The sequence below is a fragment of the Salmo salar genome, chromosome 12 (genome assembly GCF_965601325.2).
Source record: "Salmo salar chromosome 12, fSalSal1, whole genome shotgun sequence".
NCBI classification, from domain to species: Eukaryota; Metazoa; Chordata; class Actinopteri; order Salmoniformes; family Salmonidae; genus Salmo; species Salmo salar.
Genome location: NC_138302.1, coordinates 55,701,715 through 55,723,436, shown reverse-complemented (window position 1 = coordinate 55,723,436; position 21,722 = coordinate 55,701,715). Strand labels below are relative to the sequence as shown.

The 21,722-nt window shown below is 42.4% G+C and overlaps 1 protein-coding gene across 4 annotated transcripts; it reads left to right on the top strand.

The window, feature by feature from the left end:
• The first annotated feature begins 1,921 nt into the window (after positions 1-1,921).
• Positions 1,922-21,272, top strand: slc25a34 (solute carrier family 25 member 34). 4 transcript variants are annotated; one of them, XM_014131901.3, is made up of 7 exons: positions 1,959-2,138; positions 4,984-5,122; positions 5,870-7,001; positions 12,200-12,265; positions 16,822-16,974; positions 17,644-17,778; positions 18,000-21,272. In XM_014131901.3, exons 3-7 carry the CDS (start codon positions 6,477-6,479, stop codon positions 18,180-18,182), a joined length of 1,062 nt encoding a protein of 353 aa, XP_013987376.1. In that variant the 5' UTR covers positions 1,959-2,138; positions 4,984-5,122; positions 5,870-6,476; the 3' UTR covers positions 18,183-21,272. The 4 variants fall into 4 exon arrangements, with proteins under 4 accessions (XP_013987377.1, XP_013987376.1, XP_013987375.1 ...); XM_014131900.3 differs by having other exon boundaries at positions 4,984-5,171; XM_014131902.3 differs by lacking the exon at positions 4,984-5,122 and having other exon boundaries at positions 1,922-2,138.
• Positions 21,273-21,722: the final 450 nt, after the last annotated feature.

Below are 21,722 nucleotides of genomic sequence, written 5' to 3'. Positions count from 1 at the left end.
AAAGGGCGTGAATACTTTCTTTAGGCACTATCCGTCAAGTTGCTATCTACTGGCAGAGACTTCTATTGCAGTCACTTTGAAGGACTCTGGCTAGTGTTAATGTTGCGACAGTTCTTTTCTGGTAACAGAACAAAATAGTCAGTACATATTAACTTCTAATTTATCTGTACTTTAATTAATGCAAACACGTGTATGGTAAATATGTCGTCCGTATACGGTCTCTCTGTGACACCTCGCAGGGCAAACAGGAAAGAGAAGAACGTCACATGCTATTGTTCTCTTTTATACTGAGAGATATTTCCCGCTCAATGCCGACCTGTCCGAGGGAGGAGGAGCGTGGTTTAAACTTGCTCCTCCTGTCGTCGGCGTGTAGGCTGATCCCAGCGTCGTGACGCACTTCCTGTTGCCGGTTGTAGTTCTTCTTGTCTTCAACAGTTGATTTACTCGTAGTTTATGTACTTAGCATAGCTTCCCCAGTATATTATAAAGGTTATGCATACAAATAGCCAGTTCAACCCTAACACTAGTATTAGCCAGTTAGAAGGATGAAGTAAGAAGCTAAGGTTAATCGGAGCCTACCTCAGCAGGTGCAAAAATACGCTCTAACTTTGACAGTAGCGAGGCTGAGGCAGGCTGCGATGCATGCAGAGGAGACAGAGAGTTTAGGACAGTGGTTCCCAAACTTGGGGCAGTGGCCCATTTGAGGTCCCCTGACAAAATATGTACTAATCATATCAAACAAGTTAGGAACATAAAACTCAATATGAACATCTCTACATGGCCTGTCTTATCTATAGGCCTACATTAAAATGCATAAAAATGCTACCAATACAGCTCTAAAAATGTAAAACGTTTTCATTTCATCGCTGATGCTAAGTGTCAGTGGGAATCATTTTTCAGATTTTCGTTTTTGTTTGTAGATCGACTGAGGTGAATGAACCTACAGCTGCCAAGGTGATAATAGCCCTTTTTTTCTGTAATCCAAATGGCATTTAAACGTTTTTTTATTCTAGAGAAATGCAGTAAATGAGCTTAAACTTTCAAAACAATGTTACATTTTTTTAACGGAAATTTTTTAACGGAAAAAAATGGAAAATTAAAGTTGTCCTCTGATGAAGGGAAGCTGTGGCAGGATTATCTTTTTCTGATTTACAAATAATTTGTATTATAGAGATAAAGATTACATTCTGTCACACAGATTTTAACACACTTTTGATAAAATCCTATTTCAGATGTGCTAATGGTATAAAGGACTCCAAGGTTAAATCATGAATAAGAGAAGCAACTGAACATTTCATTATGTACCTCAAATTTGGAGAAGGCAAAAATAGTGAAAAGAAATTCAAGAGATTTAGTAGTGAGTCAGTGCGGTAGTGGCAACTTTCTCAAATTGGACAATGTGGGCCTCCAGTGGCCCGTGGTCATAGCAAGAATCAAATGAATGGGGGATTGGAAACAAGAAAAACTGACATTGGTATGAGCTCTTGGCGAAGGCAGTAATTTTGAAACAAAACGCTATGTTCTAAAAAAGACTGTTTGAGTACAGGAATTAACTTACTCCATTACAATCACTACTTAACCATCCACTGAAGAAAAACAAATGTAAAAGATTGTCCAAACCCACTGAAGCTGTCCCCAATTTTCAAGGCCAGTGTTGTGATTTGTTCATGAAGAAGTAATTGTCTTATCAGTTTTTTACCTACCATAATAACCAACCACTGTGAATATGATGATAAATACCAGCCTTTTTTAAATAAGGACAGACAGAAAGTTTGTCACTTTCTTTGTTGTGGATCCCAGACTAACCTCTTTTTCCTTAGCACATGATTAGTCCTATTTGAAAGCAGTGCTTTCCCCCTATGTTACACCCTTATACACTCCACCTCTGTTCTCAAAACTATAACCTTTTACCCAGAGACAATCCATAGGACCAAGGCAGGGGGCAGAGCTTTCCGTTGGAACAGAGTAGGGGATGTGTTGAGGTGGCGGACAGGCCCCAGTCTTGATTGGCTCTGGCCTAAGGCAGTAGGAGGGGACTTCCACAATGGATGGGACTGCTGGGGATAAATGTTTACTAATGCTGTCTGGCTGTGCAGGGAAGGGAAGCAGAGAGGAAAAGACCACAACACACAACAAGAGTAAGTTTAGTTTAATTTGTTATCAGACATTCAGACCATTGTGGGAATGTGCAGATTATGCTGAGTCACTCTGGGATTCAGACTTCAGTCTGATGACAGCGGTGCAAAGTTCTTCATTTGTAGCTTGTGATCCCTGCTTATGTCTGTCATTGTAGAGTAAGTATGTGTATCTGTGTGCTCTTATTAATAGTTGATGTGTGTTTGTCTATGTATAAGTTGTAATGTGATCAAACTGCATGGGTGGTTGTCTTATGAGTGTTATGGCTATTTCCATGTAAAAGGACTCATGAGCACCAACGTGTGACTTTCATAAAAGCATGTCAAATTGGGTGTCAGTTGAAAGCTAATAGTATATATATATATATTTTATTTTATTTTATTTATTAAGGCGTATATAAAGTGCATTCGGAAAGTATTCAGACCCCTTGACTTTTTCCACATTTTGTTACGTTGTTTTTTCCCCCCTCACAATACCCCATAATGACAAAGCAAAAACAGGTTTCTATAAATTTTTGCAAATGCATAAAAAAAATCTACAACTGAAATATCACATTTACATAAGTATTCAGACCCTTTACTCTACTCTGTTGAAGCACTTTTGGCTGTGATTACAGCCTTGAGTCTTCTTGAGTATGACGCTACAAGCTTGGCACACCTGTATTTGGTGAGTTTCTCCCATTCTTCTCTGCAGATCCTCTCAAGCTCTGTCAGGTTGGATGGGGAGCGTCGCTGCACAGCTATTTTCAGGTCTCTCCAGAGATGTTCGATCGGGTTCAAGTCCGGGCTCTGGCTGGGCCACTCAAGGACATTCAGAAACTTGTCCCGAAGCCACTCCTGTGTTGTCTTGGCATCTTTCCCTCAATCCTGACTAATCTCCCAGTCCCTGTTGCTGACAACGTCCCCACAGCATGATGCTGCCACCACCATGCTTCACCGAAGGGATGGTGCCAGGTTTCCTCCAGACGTGACACTTGGCATTCAGGCCAAAGAGTTCAATCTTGGTTTAATCAAACCAATGTTTCTCATGGTCAGAGTCCTTTGGGTGCCTTTTGGCAAACTCCAAGCAGGCTGTCATGTGCCTTTTACTGAGGAGTGGCTTCCGTCTGGCTACTCAATCAAATGTATTTATAAAGCCCTCATCAGGCATGGTCCTAGGGCTCAGGTCCTGAGAGAGAGGGCTCAGGTCCTGAGAGAGAGGGCTCAGGTCCTGAGAGAGAGGGCTCAGGTCCTGAGAGAGAGGGCTCAGGTCCTGAGAGAGAGAGAGAGAGAGAGAGAGAGAGAGAGAGAGAGAGAGAGAGAGAGAGGAGAGGAGAGAGAGAGAGAGAGAGTTACAATTAGAATTAGAGGGAGCATACTTAAATTCACACTGGATAAGACAGGAGAAATACTCCAGACATAACAGACGGACCCTAGCTGCCCGACACATAAACTACTGCAGCATAAATACTGGAGGCTGAGACAGGAGGGGTCGGGAGACACTGTGGCCCCGTCTGACGATACCACCGGACAGGGCCAACCAGGCAGGATATAACCCCACCCACTTTGACACACCACTAGAGGTATATCTTCAAATCACCAACTTACTACACTAAGACAAGGCTCTACCATAAAGGCCTGATTGGTGGAGTGCTGCAGTGGTTGTTCTTCTGGAAGGTTCTCACATCTCCATAGAGGAACTCTGGAGCTCTGTCAGAGTGACCATCGTGTTCTTGGTCACCTCCCTGACCAAGGCCCTTCTCACCCGATTTCTCAGTTTAGCCGGGCGGCCAGCTCTAGGAAGAGTCTTGGTGATTCCAAACGTATTCCATTTAGGTATGATGGAGGCCACTGTGTTCTTGAGGACCTTCAATGCTGCATAAATGTTTTGGTACCCTTCCTTGGATCTGTGAATCAACTGTGGGACCTTATATAGACAGGTGTGTGCCTTTCCAAATCATTTCCAATCAATTGAATTTACCACAGGTGGACTCCAATCAAGTTGTAGAAACATCTCAAGGATGATCAATGGAAACAGGATGCACCTGAGCTCAATTTCGAGTCTCATAACAAAGGGTCTGAATACTTACAGTATGTAAATAAGGTATTTCTGTTTTTATTTTTAACACATTTGAAAAAAATATATCTAAAAACTGTTTTTGCTTGGGTATTGTGTGTTGTTTGATGAGGAACATTTTTATTTAATCCATTTTAGAATAAGGCTGTAACGTAACAAAATGTGGAAAAAGGGAAGGGGTCTGAATACTTTCCTAATGCATTTTCTATCCTAAATATTAGGAATAAGTAAAGGGTTTGATTTAAGGTCAAACAGATGGAAAAGTAGTCTTAAAAAACATCTACCAGAAAGTCTTTAAACGTATTAGAAATACATCAAAACACAATAATGTTGAAATAAAGATCCCTGCCAACTAATATCAACACTTATATTTTGATAAATTATTTGTCTTATGTGAGTTTTGGAAACATTGCCCTGTGCCTTCAAATTCCGTTACCAAAAAACCACATATCTTTAAAATATTTTCACATTTCTCTCCCTCATAAGGAGGGAGGATAATGGAAGTTCAATTATTAATTGATTAAATCTCAAAATTCTGTTACCAAATAATCTGCCATAGAATTACTGCAATTGATGACACAGAATTACTGCAATTGATGACCCAGAGTGTTAACAATGGGAAATCATAGTAGTCACAAACCACAGTTGGGTCACCTGCTACTGTCATAACTGTTTTCTTTCTCTTCCTGTCGTCTGGTGGTCAATGCTTGTGTGAAAATAGTCTGGACAAACCCTCCCTATCTCTCTCCCTCTTTCTTTCACTGCCTCTCTCTCCTTCTCCTCTCTCTCCAGTTAATATCAACTCTCCAGGATCTTACTGACGACTACCCATGAGCCCCCTCTTTTTCCTTTTACTGTAACCAACATCCTTACCCACTGAGCACCGACCGACACAGGACGTCCATGGATGTTGAAAAGTTGTTGAAATTTGGTCAGTCCGCCGTGGCCGTGATTTCAACATCTACAAACGTAGATTTTTGGTACGGTCCTTGATTTGGCTTAAACATAGACGTCCATGATTGATTCAGATTTGGACCAGACCAAATCTGAACCAATCATAGATGTCTATGTTTCACAATTTTGGAGAGCACAGTACAGCACAGCACAGCACAGCACAGTACAGCACAGTACAGTATAGTAAAGTTTAAACACATTTGAGTGTAGTTCAGTACAGTCCTCTATTGTACTGTACAGTAGAGTTCAGTGCAGTACACAGTAGAGAACACTAGAATTGAGTACTCTAATGTATTGTACTGTACTCAACTGTACTGAACTATACTTTACTGTACCCTACTGAGCTCTACTGTACGGCGATTTTACCAAAGTTCTTCCAGTAAATGTGTTTTGTAAAGTTTTCTGAGCAAATTGTTAAAATTAGTCATTGTGCGTATAGTTGGATGGTTTGTTCAATGGTTTTTGTTTGGCATGCATTTTTAAGTGAAAAAACCTGAGTCAGCGCAATTCTGTTACTGTGGAATTGCCCTTATGTAAGTGAGTTCTGTTGGGAAGAAATGTAGTGTCAGCTGTCCTCCTTACTCTCCTGTTACATATTCTCTAAAGAAATGGAACCAAAGAAGCAACCAAAGCAGGACATGTCGTCCCTCCTCATGACATGTTCTTTTCTTCATAGGAATTGCAACAGAAATCTAGAATCTAAGATGTCCTTATTCTTTTACAGAATCCTGCAGGTACTTGGCTCTCGGGTTGGGCTAGATCTCTTGGCTGGACTTCCTCAATGATCATTTCACATTTCGACACGTTAGCTGAGTGAAAAAAATACAACTCTTTAATAACCCAACTCATGATTTGCTTTCAAGGACATTGAGGACCTCAACATGTAGCTACTTATGAAGGGACTGGCATAAGACAGCTCAGGACAACATCCCAGAAACACTGAGCACCAACGTCAGCAGTGTGACAGGAGCACAGGTCACGTGACATATCAGGCATAGCAGGCAGTAATCGCTGAATTCTTATCGTACCACTCTGTACAGTCCGCTGTACAGCTTTACATTTCAGTCATTTAGCGGACGCTCTTAGGGTTAAGCGCCTTGCCCAGGGGCACATTGACAGATTTGTCAACTAGTCGACAGGCCCAACGCTCTTAACCGCAAGTCTACCTGCCACACAGTTCTGACCTCACTGTTTCCTACCACGCTTTCGTGATCACATGCACCATACCCACACTCCGTCACACTCCATACCATCTCACCCACCTGGGAGCCCTTCCATAGCCTGGGTAGACTCATCACCAAGGGCACCATTGGACATTGCACCCTTCAGAAATGACCGGTACCCAGCTCATGAACTTTCCCACCACAAACTCTCCGTTCAGCTCTCCCAGCTCCAACTCCATTCAGCTCCATTCAGCTGCCATGACATCCCCAGTCCCCCCTTTTCCCCGGGCCACCTCAGTCCCCTCGCCTCAACTGCCTCCGGCCCTGTGGCCACCGCTGGACTTTGCCTTAGGAGCGTTGTCGTGCTGCGGGGCCTGTGTGTTCACTAACCCCCTGGAGGTGGTAAAGACACGGCTGCAGCTGCAGGGAGAGCTGCGGGCGCGGGGGTCCTACCGGCAGCACTACCGCGGGGTGCTGCAGGCCCTGTGGGTGGTGGGGAGGACAGACGGGCTCCGCGGGCTGCAGAAGGGGCTCTCTGCTGGGCTGATGTACCAGGGTGTGATGAACGGCGTGAGGCTGGGCTTCTACTCCTACTGTGACACCGTGGGGGTCACTGCAGCCCCTGGAGGGAGTCTGATGTCAGGGGCCGTGGCCGGGGCTCTGGGGGCCTTCATCGCCTCTCCTGCCTATCTGGTGAGTAGCATACATCTTTGTTGTATTGTTGTCGCTCTCATAGTGCATAGCTTTGGATGAGGTAAGGAGATATGGAGGGTACTTAGGGTGTCATATTGCCATATACAGACCTTACAATATTAACAGTGTTCACCCTGGAATATGTGCCCCAATTTTCACAGCAGATGCTCTTTGAGCACTCCGTGCATGGATACCTTGTGATGTGTAATGATAAAGGACAGATATAAATATTTTCCCCTCTTATAGAATTAACTCAAAATAATGTTTACGACCAAAAATAATAATAATTGCAACCCTATGTTTATAAACATGGATATCGACTTTGCCACTTCAGCGTGCTTTTGTGGGACAGCCGATGCCACGCAGGGCTACGGGCCAGAAGGTTGACGGTTTCGCCGACCACCACAGACGAGCTCACTCTCCCTACCTGTTTCGTTACACTACAATCAGAGCCGGCTGCAGACAATGATCAGCTATGGGGATATCAGATTTTCAACATTTTGATGTCATATTTATAATTCTATAAAATGATTGCAACAAATTTTCCAGTTTCTGTGCAAATGCACCACACAACCAATAAACAAAGCATACCGACTTCAGGCACTTCCATATCATGGTTTGCGTTTTCAACACCACAATAAGTAGACAATCTTGACCAACAGAAAACACATCCCTCCCTACCTTGTAGGCATACCCAGTATCGAAGGCTTGGCTTGACAATCTCTGAATGTCATTCAACTTTTTGGTATTTTGTAACAGACGTCTCTTTCCATTCATCAATTGGCTGCTGCACAGTTTGGATTAGTTGATATTATTTGTCAGTTAAAAAAAATGCATATTTACACAAAGATTTTTAAGGGACCAGGATTGCACAAAGAAGTCAGGGGCTTATTTCCAATGTGGTAACCATTTCTTTTTCTTTTTTTAAGGAAATACATATACAATTCCATAGATAGAGACCAAAAAATGCTCAACCTCCAGATGAGTATGAGGGGGGGGAGTATAAGTACAATTCTTACAAGCTTGTTTGGCTGGTAGCTTATTCTTTAGATGTTTGGGGCTGCTGGTGAACCATGATGCGCAGACGTAATCAAAGTGACACTGGACTAGCGCAATTGCTAGAGTCTTTAGGGTGTCTATACTATAGCTAGGTTTCCATCCAATTGGTGACATATTTTCATGTGAATATTATAAAATCTTCATAAAAACAATATGCCATTTCATAGTTTCCTTTAGGAAAATGTGGCACCGGACAGCGTGACAGGGAAGATTTCAATTTACTGGACATTTGAGAAATTCTACGGACATCCATATGCATTCAGATCCAACCTGGTGCAGCCAGCACCATCAATAAGTGAGGGATGTTGGCCAAATGAGCCACATTTACGTGTCCTTAAAAACAGCTATAACAAATGACAAAAATAATATTCCTTGTGTTTCGATGTGTAGCACGTGCAAAACTTTATAGCCTATTTTGGGGCGGCAGGTAGCCTAGTGGTTAGAGTGTTGGGCCAGTAACCGAAAGGTTGCTAGATTGAATCCCCAAACTGACAAGGTAAAAATTTGTCGTTCTGCCCCTGAACAAGGCAGTTGACCCACTGTTCCTAGGCCGTCATTGTAAATAAGAATTTGTTCTTAACTGACTTGCCTAGTTAAATAAAGGTACCATTTTTTTATTTTTTATTATTGGTTTTAAGGCTACTTTCCTAAAATAACAATTGTCCACCTCATGGTTCAGCTCTCAGAAATGTGAGTACTAAATGTATCAGGGTATTGTATGCATAGGCCTATAGGCTTAGGTGTCCACTGTACTCATTCAAGTTTTTTTATTTTAGTATTTTTTTTACTATTTACTTCATTGTAGTATAATAGTGAAGACATCAAAACTATGAAATAGCACAAATGGAATCATGTAGTAATCAAAAAGTGTTAAACAAATAAAAATATATTTTAGATTTTAGATTCTTCAAAGTAGCCACCCTTTGCCTTGATGACAGCTTTGCACACTCTTGGCATTCTCTCAACCAGCCTGGAATGCTTTTCCAACAGTCTTGAAAGAGTTCCCCCATATGCTGAGCACTTGTTGGCTGCTTTACCTTCACTCTGCGGTCCAACTCATCCCAAACCATCTCAATTGGGTTGAGGTCAGGTGATTGTGGCGGCCAGGTCATCTGATGCAGCACTCCATCACTCTACTTCTTGGTCAAATAACCCTTACACAGCCTGGAGATGTGTTGGGTAATTGTCCTCTTGAAAAACAAATGATAGTCCCACTAAGCCCAAAACAGATGGGATAGCGTATCGCTGCAGAATGCTGTGGTAGCCATGCTGGTTAAGTGCGCCTTGAATTCTAAATAAATCACTGACAGTGTCAACAGCAAAGCACCCCCACACCATTATACCTCCTCCTCCATGCTTCAAGGTGGGAACCACACATGCGGAGATCATCCGTTCACCTACTCTGCGGCTCACAAAGACACAGCGATTGGAACCGAAATACTCAAATTTGGACTCATCAGACCAAAGGACAGATTTCCAGTGGTCTAATGTCCATTATTCGTGTTTCTTGGTCCAAGCAAGTTTCTTCTTATTATTGGTGTCCTTTAGTAGTGGTTTCTTTGCAGCAATTCGACCATGAAGACCTGATTCACACAGTCTCCTCTGAACAGTTGATGTTGAGATGTGTCTGTTACTTGAACTCTCTGAAGCATTTATTTGGACTGCAATTTCTGAGGCTGGTAACTCTAATGAACTTATCCTCTGCAACAGAGGTAACTCTTGGTCTTCCTTTCCTGTGGCAGTCCTCATGAGAGTTAGTCTCATCATAGTGATTGATGGTTTTTGCAACTGCACTTGAAACAACTTTCAAAGTTCTTGACATTTTTCAGATTGACTGACCTTCATGTCTTAAAGTAATGATGGACTGTCGTGTCTCTGTTTATTTTTTCTTGTCTGTTCTTGCCATAATATGGACTTGGTCTTTTACCAAATAGGGCTATCTTCTGTATACCACCCCTATTGTGGTTCGTCCTTTAAAATATATGAGCTTATGCCACGACCATTTGTGGTAGATGGTGGCAGATTGTGGTAAATTGCGTCATTCTGGCAACAAAGGCTGACACTTAAATAATAATGCCATAGAATTCTGCGTCACCCCGCAGGCTGCGCTGCAGTACGCCACAACTTGTAAAGGAAGAACCTTGTCACAACACAACTGATTGTCTCAAACGCATTAAGAAGGAAAGAAATTCCACAAATTGACTTTTAACAAGGCACACCTGTTAATTGAAATGCATTCCAGGTGACTACCTCATGAAGCTGGTTGAGAGAATGCCAAGAGTGTGCAAAGCTGTCATCAAGGCAAAGGGTGGCTACTTTGAAGAATCTCAAATATGAAATATATTTTGATTTGTTTAACACTTTTATGGTTGCTACATGATTCCATATGTGTTATTTCATAGTTTTGATGTCTTCACTATTATTCTACAATGTAGAAAATAGTAAAAATAAAGAGGAAGCCTGGAATGAGTAGGTGTGTCCAAACCTTTCACTGGTACTGTGTATATATATATATAAATAAAGGACGAGAAGTTTAGTCCTAACCCCAGAGAGAGAGAGCGATATGCCGGTGGCATGCTGACACCGACATGCATTTCTTTATGTCAAGTGGCTACTGCGTCTGCTATACAGATATAGATGTACAGAAGGAGGGTAATTGGTACATTTTCAATCTGAATATTTTGTATGAAGATAAGTGTTATATTGTTAGATTATAGGAGTAACTCTGGCAGGCCTGAAACATTCTTCCTCACCTCAAGTTCAACTGTCTGAGTCAGTTGGAGCACCGAGGCGCACTGCCTTCATATCATAGGCCTGCAGTAGCTAATGCTTAATAATAGCCACGCCATACCAAACCTTCACAAACGTTTCTTAAATGTATTACGGTAATATCAAAAGCAAGTCAAGCCATTAGGGACAATATGAACAGAGGAGCAAATGTAAACCATTGAAAAATGCACTTCCCCCCCCGTGCCCAATAAAAAAAACACACAACCCTCCCCAAAGAAAAAAAAAATGAGTTTGACAATGTTGGACCACCCCTCCCCCCAGTAAATGTAGATCTGTCCCTAAGTGTGACAGTGTTTGTTTGCATCATTCATTTATTGTGTGTGCAGGTAGTAATATTGCCCCAGCCATTTTCCCTGTTATGAGAACTTGACGTGTTTGTGTTGATACTCTAAATACAAATCTGTTGTGTTTCTACTGTGCGAAGGGCAGTGGCTTCTACAGTGGCTGTGTATTTCCCCATGAGTCGAGGCAGTTGTTTAACTTGTGTAACCCAAGGTGGCTCTCATCTACTCCGGCTGCTGTTGTTGTCAAGGCTGCATCTGTTGCTCAATCTACCTCAATGTAGCCATCTGACCCCTGCAGCATCGTGGAAACACTATATAATCTGCATGGTGATATGTTTGTGAGAATCTGGGTCACTAAATATACCCGGCACGTACCTACTTCCAACCACTTCCCAAAATACTCCCCAGCACTCCCTCCTATGCTTTTTGGCAGTATATGAAGTAAAGAGAGAGCGAGAGAGATTAAAAGAGAAAGAGATGGGAGGCTATTTTTGGTTGCACCCGGTGTGTGAGAAGAAGCAGGGAGGGGTCCGACTCGGGTGTCTGTGCATGTGTACTGTGAGAGCCCAACTCAGGTTTCTAGACCCAGTCAGTGTGCAGTGTCATCTCAGTAAGCTGAATAATGGTCGTTCAGAGAGAGAGAGAGAGAGAAGGAGAGATGTGAAATGGAGGTCATGGGCATCCTGAAGGGATGTGTGTGCAGAGTGCTCGAAAAACACGCACATGTTACATAACTCATACCAGGTGTACCCACTGAACAGTGTGTCTCTATTTAGTGGTGGGGTTGTGCCTCTGTTATCATGGGGAGGCTGTGTATGTAAAATGGGTATACAACAGCGGAGGCTGGTGGGAGGAGCTATTGGAGGACGGGCTCACTGTTATGGCTGGAATGGAATGAATGGGACGGAGTCAAACATGCGGTTTCCATATGTTTTATGTGTTTGATACCGTTTCATGTATTCCATTCCAGTTCTCTTCCAATGAGCCCGCCCTCCTATAGCTCCTCCCATCAGCCACCTCTGGTATAAAATACATTGAAGCAAGTGTCTTACGTTTCCTCCACAGGTGAAGACACATCTGCAGGCCCAGACAGTCGAGGCCATCGCAGTGGGTCACCAGCACAACCATCAGGTGAGGAGTGTGTGCGCTGTGCGTGAAACAGTTGGACCCAGTGTTCTCTAGTTGTTTAGGCTCTACACCAGTCCTTCATGTTGTATCAATATGTCACTTTGTTTCCAATCCCACTCCTCTATCATTTTGGCTCACATTCCTCTCTCTCTCTCCCCTACTTCCTCAGCCCACCCCCAGCATAACTAACTATATCCGTGTGAACCCTAGTGACACGTTTCACAACCACCAGCCAATCAGTAACATGCAAACAGAGGCGTGGAGTGGTGTCAACAAAACAATAACGCACGACCTTTGTGACTGATACTGTAATCACCAAGATAAAGACAAGCACAGGGATTTATTTTTAAAACCCTGTTAAGGGAAGTAGTGGCCCTTTTGATCTAAGAGATACATTTTTTCCAATTTGTCAAGGCACTGTTCACTTTTGTCATGGCACTGTTCATTTGCCTGGCTACCCAAACTCCTTGCTTCCGGCCAAACGCTACGCCACGCCCATGGACGTTAGTTTCTTCGCCGCTATGAGTCTGGATCTGAGCACCTCCCCGATGATTTCTAGAACGCAAATGCATTCTAACTGTTCTGATTTGTCCCAGAAACCGATGGGTTGGGCCAGAGACAGAACCCTTGTGGATAAAGCGTCTTCTTAAAAATTCTTCATTGTCTTTGATACTCTGATTGGTTAGAGATGATCCCAGCACTGATGACTTTGTTTTGTGCAACACCCCTCATTTTGATGTCGCCAGAAACGACTTCAACGATGGCAGTCTCAGACTGAAGTACAGTACGTAGTGAATAAAGACCAGCGGAAGAATTCAGTTTTGGTCGTCAGGCAAACTGTTCACACCCTTACAATAAAGATCACAGCCAATGTATAGATTTAAGGTACAGTTGAAGTGGGAAGTTTACATACACCTAAGCCAAATACATTTAAACTCAGTTTTTCACAATTCCTGACATTTTATCCGAGTAAAAATTCCCTGTCTTAGGTCAGTTAGGATCACCACTTTATTTTAAGAATGTGAAATGTCAGAATAATAGTAGAGAGAATGATTTATTTCAGCTTTTATTTCTTTCATCACATTCCCAGTGGGTCAGAAGGTTACATACACTCAATTAGTATTTGGTAGCATTGCCTTTAAATTGTTTAACTTGGGTCAAATGTTTCGAGTAGCCTTCCACAAGCTTCCCACAATAAGTTGGGTGAATTTTGTCCCATTCCTCCTGACAGAGCTGGTGTAACTGTGTCAGGTTTGTAGGCCTCCTTGCTCGCACACACTTTTTCAGTTCTGCCCACAAATTTTCTATAGGATTGAGGTCAGGGCTTTGTGATGGCCACTCCAATACCTTAATTTTGTTGTCCTTGAACCATTTTGCCACAACTTTGGAAGTATGCTTGGGGTCATTGTCCATTTGGAAGACCCATTTGCAACCAAGCTTTAACTTCCTGACTGATGTCTTGAGATGTTGCTTCAATATATCCACATCATTTTCCTTCCTCATGATCCCTCTATTTTGTGAAGTGCACCAGCCCCTCCTGCAGCAAAGCACCCCCACAACATGATGCTGCCAACCCGTGCTTCATGGTTGGGATGGTGTTCTTCGGCTTGTGAGCGTCCCCCTTTTTCCTCCAAACATAACGATGGTCATTATGGTCAAACAGTTCTATTTTTTGTTTCATCAGACCAGAGGACATTTCTCCAAAACGTACGATCTTTGTCCCCATGTGCAGTTACAAACCGTAGTCTGGCTTTTTTTGGCGGTTTTGGAGCAGTGGCTTCTTCCTTGTTGAGTGGCCTTTCAGGTTATGATATAGGACTTGTTTTACTGTGGATATAGATACTTTTATACCTGTTTCCTCCAGCATCTTCACAAGGTCTTTTGCTGTTGTTCTGGGATTGATTTGCACTTTTTGGACCAAAGTACGTTCATCTCTAGGAGACAGAACGTGTCTCCTTCCTGAGTGGTATGACGGCTGCGTGGTCCCATGGTGTTTATACTTGCGTACAATTGTTTGTACAGATGAACGTAGTACCTTTAGGCATTTGTAAATTGCTCCCAAGGATGAACCAGATCTTGGCTGATTTCTTTTGATTTTCCCATGATGTCAAGCAAAGAGGCACTGAGTTTGAAGGTAGGCCTTGAAATACATCCACAGGTACACCTCCAATTGACTCAAATTATGTCAATTAGCCTATCATAAGCTCCTAAAGCCATGACATCATTTTCTGGAATTTTCCAAGCTGTTTAAAGGCACAGTCAACTTAGTGTATATAAACTTCTGACCCACTGGAATTGTGATACAGTGAAGTAATCTGTCTGTAAACAATTGTTGGAAAAATCACTTGTGTCATGCACAAAGTAGACATCCTAACTGACTTGCCAAAACTATAGTTTGTTAACAAGAAATTTGTGGAGTGGTTGAAAACGAGTTTTAATGACTCCAACCTAAGTGTATGTAAACTTCTGACTTAAACTGTATGTAGGTTTGCTATTGTAAAGCTGTCACAATATTCCTTTGTGTTCCATAGGCTGAAACTGTCCAATACCCTGACACACTGCCATTTGTGGGCAAAGTATTCACAAGTGATGTCAGCGCAGAGTTGATAACTTAATAGTAGAAAAATGTCCATACTTCAGGGAGGGATTTCGATAAGAAAACATTTTCACATTCAACAGCGAGAAGCGCTATATATGGTAGTAGTAGTAGTTTATTTTAAAGGGACCATGTGCAATTAAAGATTTCAGACAGTGAAATATGATGTTCGCACCAGAGTTAGCTAAGCACAGATCATTTCCGTCTGCAGTCCCTAACTAAACATAACTGAATACATAAACACAGCTAAATGCACATCAGTCATACAGTAGTATAGTAGGATAACAGATTAAAAGAAATACAGGAAACATAAAATACAACAAATTATACAACAAATTCAGCAGACTTGAATGCATTAAGAATTAGTCAATGTGTGCAGGATTGAAGCGCCTTGATCCATGATTTGACCTGCACAGAGAAGGATTTAAAGTCACTAGTGTTTCTTAAAGTAGAGGGGATGGAATTCCGTTTCCTGATGCCTGAGGTGGAGAACGCTGACTGCCCAAAGGTGTTTTCTTTTAGGAATGACACAGACTCCTCTTGTGGATGTCCGGGTGATTCTGCTGTTTTGTTCAGAGCTTAATATGCCAAAATCTTTCAGAGGTGGGGGTGCAACATTGTTGATAATCTTGGAACAGATTGTACTTGGGGAGAATATTGCTGTAATAAGGGTCGTCTAAAGGAGCCCAAAATGCGGCTTGTGAAGTGCTCATATTTACTTTTAATGAAAACACTTTGCAAAAATAACAAAATGACCAAACAACAGTCCCGTCAGGTACAAACAACGAAACGGAAAACAACCACCCACAAAACCCCATGAAAAACAGGCTGCCTAAGTATGGCTTCCAATCAGAGACAACGAAAAACACCTGCCTCTGATTGGAAACCATACCCGGCACCAACATAGAAAATACAACATAGAACGACAATCTAGACAACCCACATAGAAAACAGAAAACCCCAAATACATAGACAAAAATACCCCCCTGTCACGCCCTGACCAATCTACTATGGAAAAATGACCTCATACTCAGGTCAGAACGTGACAATTGCAGTGATGATAATGACGTGATTTCCTGTCCAGGATCTTCAGTGCTTGTTTATATAGAGATCGAAGGGGTTTCATTTATGTTTCATTGGCTTGAGACCAGCTGATGATACAATAGGACAGGTGGGAGAAGATCATTGCATGTAAATACATTTTGGTTCCTGATGTATCGAAAATTTGAAAGACTATCTGATTTTGCTGGACATCTTAATGTTTTTTCCAGTTCAAAGTATAATGCTCAGATATTTAAACTAGGTGACTGTTTACATTTTTTGTCCTTGAATAAGTATGTCTGAGTAAGCCTGTTTGTTTAGTTTTGTGGAGAAATACATGGCTACCGTTTTTCCCACAGCTACCAGCCATTCAGCTACTTTTTACAATGATACTGCTTGCCACTTTATCAGCATAGAAATGCGTATAAAAAACTGTATCATCCACATACATTTGAATATCTACACCCTGGCATACAGATGGAAGGTCATTAATATAGAGGCTGAGTAACAAAGGGCCCAGGATTGACCCCTGTGGCACTCCCAGAGTGCAATCCCTTGGTGAGGATAGTTCACCATTAATCCAAACACATTGCATCTGGTCTGCCAGATAAGACACAATCCATTTGAAAGCAATTGACGAAATGTTGAAGTTGGATAGCTTGGAAAGGAGGACATTGTGGTTAAGTGTCAAAGGCTTTTCTGAGGTTCTGGAAAACTGCACCTACAACACCACCTTTGTCCAGCTTTGCCTTGATCATCTATAGGATATGGCAACATGCTGTTTCTGTAGAGTGGTTGACCCTAAACCCAAACTGCATGGAGTGAAGGGGAAAGCTACCTGTATCCAGGTGGACTGGCTCGACACTTCCAACCTTTCTCCCTCGTAAAATGTTTTGTTTTCGTCTGAATTTCCCTCCATCAGGGTGTGTCGAGTGCCTTCGCCAATATCTACCGGCGGGAGGGCGTGGTGGGGCTGTGGAGGGGTGTGAACGGGGCTGTGCCTCGAGTGATGGTGGGATCAGCCGCCCAACTGGCCACCTTCAGCTCAGCCAAGGAATGGGTGGCACGCCTACAGGTAACTATAGAAACCATCTATCACACTCGCAGGCTGTCGTGTGTATTGCGTTAAGCCAGGTGTCACACATGCAGAATGACCTGTACAGTACAGTATCAGCAGATAAGGATGGTGTATATAGAACTATTGAAAGATTTTGAGTGTGTTTATTGTTCATTCGAAGGTACATTTCATACAAGTAACCATCAAGCGGTACCGGAGTGCCAAGTCTAGGACCAAAAGGCTCCTTAACAGCTTCTACCCCAAAGCCATAAGACTGCTGAACAGTTAATCTAATGATCACCCGGACGATTTACATTGACCCCCCCACCCTCCATTTGTTTTTACACTGCTGGTCCTCACTGTTTATTATCTATGCATAGTCACTTTATCCCTACCTACATGTACAAATTACCTCGACTAACCTGTACCCCCGCACATTGACTCGGTACCGGTACCCCCTGTATATAGCCTCGTTATTGTTATTTTATTGTGTTACTTTTTACTTTAGTTTATTTGGTAAATACTTTTCTTGAACTGCATTGTTGGTTAAGGGCTTGTAAGTAAGCATTTCACGGTAAGGTCTACACTTGTATTTAGCGCATGTGACAAATAAAGTTTGATTTGTTCAAGATATGAATAATCTTTCACCTCTACAGTTGGTTGATTTCTCTTTCTGTGTCCTTGTAGTGGTACAGTCCAAACAGTTGGCTGGTTGCCTTGACAGCTGCCTGTATCAGTGGAGTCGCCGTGACGATCACCATGACGCCATTTGATGTCATCAGCACACGCCTCTACAACCAGCCAGTGGATGAGCGTCATAGGGTGAGCCTATTTTTAATATCTCCTTTTCCTTTGTCCACCATCATTGGAATTGCCTATTTCACCCTGGTCTTGGTTTCTAAGCAGAACCTTGCCTTCTCCATATAGTGTATACCTCTGGCTCTTAGCTGTTGAACTCACAGATTTATAAAGATCTGTACTGTAACTCTCTTTAGCCGTTGAACTCACAGTTTTATTCTCTGCCTCTCTTGCCTGTCTGTTAGGGTCGTCTGTACCTGGGCTTCTCAGACTGTCTGGTGAAGGTGTGCCGGACAGAGGGTCTTCTGGGGCTGTATAAAGGTATGGGCCCTGTGTTCTTCCGCCTGTGCCCTCACACCGTTCTTAGCATGCTCTTCTGGGACCTGATGAGACAACGGGCCTTTCAGGGCGTCCAGAACCAGAGCTGAAGAGAAGAGGATATTCAGCCAATCTTGGAGGACAATGGAAGTTGATTTTAAAAATAAAACATGTTTTGGCCTGCTGTCTTCATCAGAGCCGGAGCTAAGACAGAAGGCCTCATATGGTGGACAGAGTTGAATGAATGACTGGTCCGTTGGTAGAGACGAGCAGTAGACGCTCTTTGTGACGCCAGTGTGGAAAGTTGGTTGAGAGAAGGAAAGACGAGGAGGAGGAGACGCTCTCAATTCCACAGAATAGACTTGCACTCCCCCACTGGTTAACAGGAAGGATACATAATGGCTTGACATATACTGAGTGTACAAAACATTATTGAGCTGCACCCCCTTTTGCCCTCAAAATAGCCTCAATTCGTCTGGGCATGGACTCCACATGGTGTCGAAAATGTTCCACAGGGATGCTGGTCCATGTCGACTCCAATGCTTCCCACGGTTGTGTCAAGTTGGCTGGATGCCCTTTGGGTGGTGGACCATTCTTGATACACATTGGAAACTGTTGAGCATGAAAAACCCAGCAGCGTTGGAGTTCTTGACACACTCTCAAACCGGTGCGCCTAGCACCTACTACCAATCCCCATTCAAAGGCATTTAAATATTTTAACTTGTCCAATCACCCTCTGAATGGCATATAGTGCCTTGCAAAAGTATTCACCCTCCTTGGTGTTTTTCCTATTTTGTTGCATTACAACCTGTAATTTAAATAGATTTTTATGTGGATTTCATGTAATGGACATATACAAAATAGTCCAAGTTGGTGAAGTGAAAAAAAAAACTTGTTTAAAAAAATATATAAAAAATAAAAATGGAAAAGTGGTGCGTGCATATGTCTTCACCCCTTTTGCTATTAAGCCTCTAAATAAGATCTGGTGCAACCAATTACTTTCAGAAGTCACATAATTAGTTAAATAACGTCCACCTGTGTGCAATCTAAGTGTCACATGATCTGTCACATGCGCTCAGTATATATACATACACCTGTTCTGAAAGGCCCCAGAGTCTGCAACACCACTAAGCAAGGGGCACCACCAAGCAAGCAGCACTATGAAGACCAAGGAGCTCTCCAAACAGGTCAGGGACAAAGTTGTGGAGAAGTACAGATCAGGGTTGGGTTATAAAAAAATATCAGAAACTTTGAACATCCCACAGAGCACCATTAAATCCATTATTAAAAAATTGAAAGAATATGGCACCACAACAAACCTGCAAAGAGAGGGCCGCCCACCAAAACTCACAGACCAGGCAAGGAGGGCATTAATCATAGGCAACAAAGAGACCAAAGATAACCCTGAAAGAGCTGCAAAGCTCCACAGCAGATATTGGAGTATCTGTCCATAGGACCACTTTAAGCCATACACTCCACAGAGCTGGGCTTTATGGAAGAGTGGCCAGAAAAAAATAAGCAAACACGTTTGGTGTTCGCCAAAAGGCATGTGGGAGACTCCCCAAACATATGGAAGAAGGTACGCTGGTCAGATGAGACTAAAACTGAGCTTTATGGCCATCAAGGAAACGCTATGTCTGGTGCAAACTCAACACCTCTCATCACCCTGAGAACACCATCCCCACAGTGAAGCATGTTTTTCATCGGCAGGGACTGGGAAACTGGTCAGAATTTAAGGAATGATGGATGGCGTAAATACAGGGAAATTCTTGAGGGAACCTGTTTGTCTTCCAGAGATTTGAGACTGGGACGGAGGTTCACCTTCCAGCAGGACAATGGCCCTAATCATATTGCTAAAGCAACACTCAAGTGGTTTAAGGGGAAACATTTAATGGTCTTGGAATGACCTAGTCAAAGCCCAGACCTCAATCCAATTGAGAATCTGTGGTATGACTTAAAGACTGCTGTACACCAGCAGAACCCATCCAACTATAAGGTGAGACCCAGATGCAGACACAGGAGGCAGATGGTTAGAGTCCAAGCTGTTTATTAACAATCCAAAAGGGGTAGGCAAGAGAATTGTCGTGGATAGGCAAAAGGTCAAAACCAGTTCAGAGTTCCAGAATGGCAGGCAGGCTCGAGGTCAGAGCAGGCAGACTGGTCAGGCAGGCAGGAATAGAGTCCAGAAAAACAGGCAAAGGTCAAAACCGGGAGGACTAGTAAAAGAGATTTATCAAAGCAGGCACACGGGAAAACCACGCTGGTTGACTCGAACATATAAGACAAACTAGCACAGAGAGACAGGAAATACAGGGATAAATACACCAGGGAAAATAAGTGACACCTGGAGGGTGAAACAGATCAGGTTGTGACACCAAATTGAAGGAGCTGGAGCAGTTTTATCTTGAAGAATGGGAAAAAATCCCGGTGGCTAGATGTGCCAAGCTTATAGAGACATACCCCAAGAGACTTGCAGCTGTAATTGCTGCAAAAGGTGGCTCTACAAAGTATTGACTTTGGGGGGGGTGTCTTATTTCTTGTTTGTTCACAATAAAACATATTTTAATCTTCAAAGTGGTAGGCATGTTATGTAAATCAAATGATACAAACCCCCCAAAAATCTATTTTAATTCCAGGTTGTAAGGCACCAAAATAGTAAAAATGCCAAGGGGTGTGAATACTTTCGCAAGCCATTGTACATGCACAATCCATGTCTCACTTGTCTCAAGGCTTAAAAATCCTTCTTTAACCTGTCTCCTCCCCTTCATCTAGACTGATTGAAATTGATTTAACAAGTGACATCAATAAGGGATCATAGCTTTCACCTGGTCAGTCTATGAAATGGAAAATGCATGAAATGTTCCTAATGTTTAGTACATTCAGTGTATATTACTTGACTTGACTTAAAAAACTTGATCTCAGCTTGATTTTATAGACACTGCAAATTGTTGGACAGGGATGTTGAAGGATGATATGTAAGATGAGGCTTACTCCATGACTAAGCCTTAAGGTCAAAAGTCAAACTGTGCACAAGAAGGCCCATTCTTGATCAAACAAGATTACGTTTGGTCAGATCACCAAGTCCATGTAATATGTGCTTTTTAGTCTGGGTTAGTGACCTGGATAATATTGAGCCTACAGTTTTACTGGTATGTTTGTCTTTACCATGCAATGTGTGAAAATAAAAATGCCTTGACTTATGTGTGTCTAAAGATTCAATGAGAGAAATGAAAAATAACTTGAACTAACTGAAGTATATATGTACAATTGTTGTATTAAGCCTTTTGAATTGCTATTCTAGATCTTTCTACTTTTTAACATTGTTACAGACCACATTGAAGGCACAGGTGAGTAGCCCAGCCTAATTTCTGATCATTCATTTCTTAAAAGCATTACGCTCCAATGTAATCAGTCAGATTCCCTTGATGCAATTTCAAGCAATCATCTCTATATTTAGGTACGGTGATTTTGATAATTGTTAAATAGTTAAGTCTATCTACAACAGTTATTTATTTGCAACCCTTTTTGATCATTTAACGGATAGGCCTACTCAGACAGACGGGGGCACACATCGTCAGAATACTATCATACGACCATTGAAACGGCAACATGGAGAGGACACACAAGTGATCAATACGGTGAAAATGAAG

Coding starts and splice junctions, on each gene's coding strand:
- slc25a34 (XM_014131902.3), top strand. CDS start 6,477: ATGACCGGTACCCAGCTCATGAACTTTCCCACCACAAACTCTCCGTTC. Junction 12,266..16,821: donor GTCACCAGCACAACCATCAG/GTGAGGAGTGTG, acceptor TCCCTCCATCAG/GGTGTGTCGAGTGCCTTCGC. Junction 17,779..17,999: donor CAGTGGATGAGCGTCATAGG/GTGAGCCTATTT, acceptor CCTGTCTGTTAG/GGTCGTCTGTACCTGGGCTT.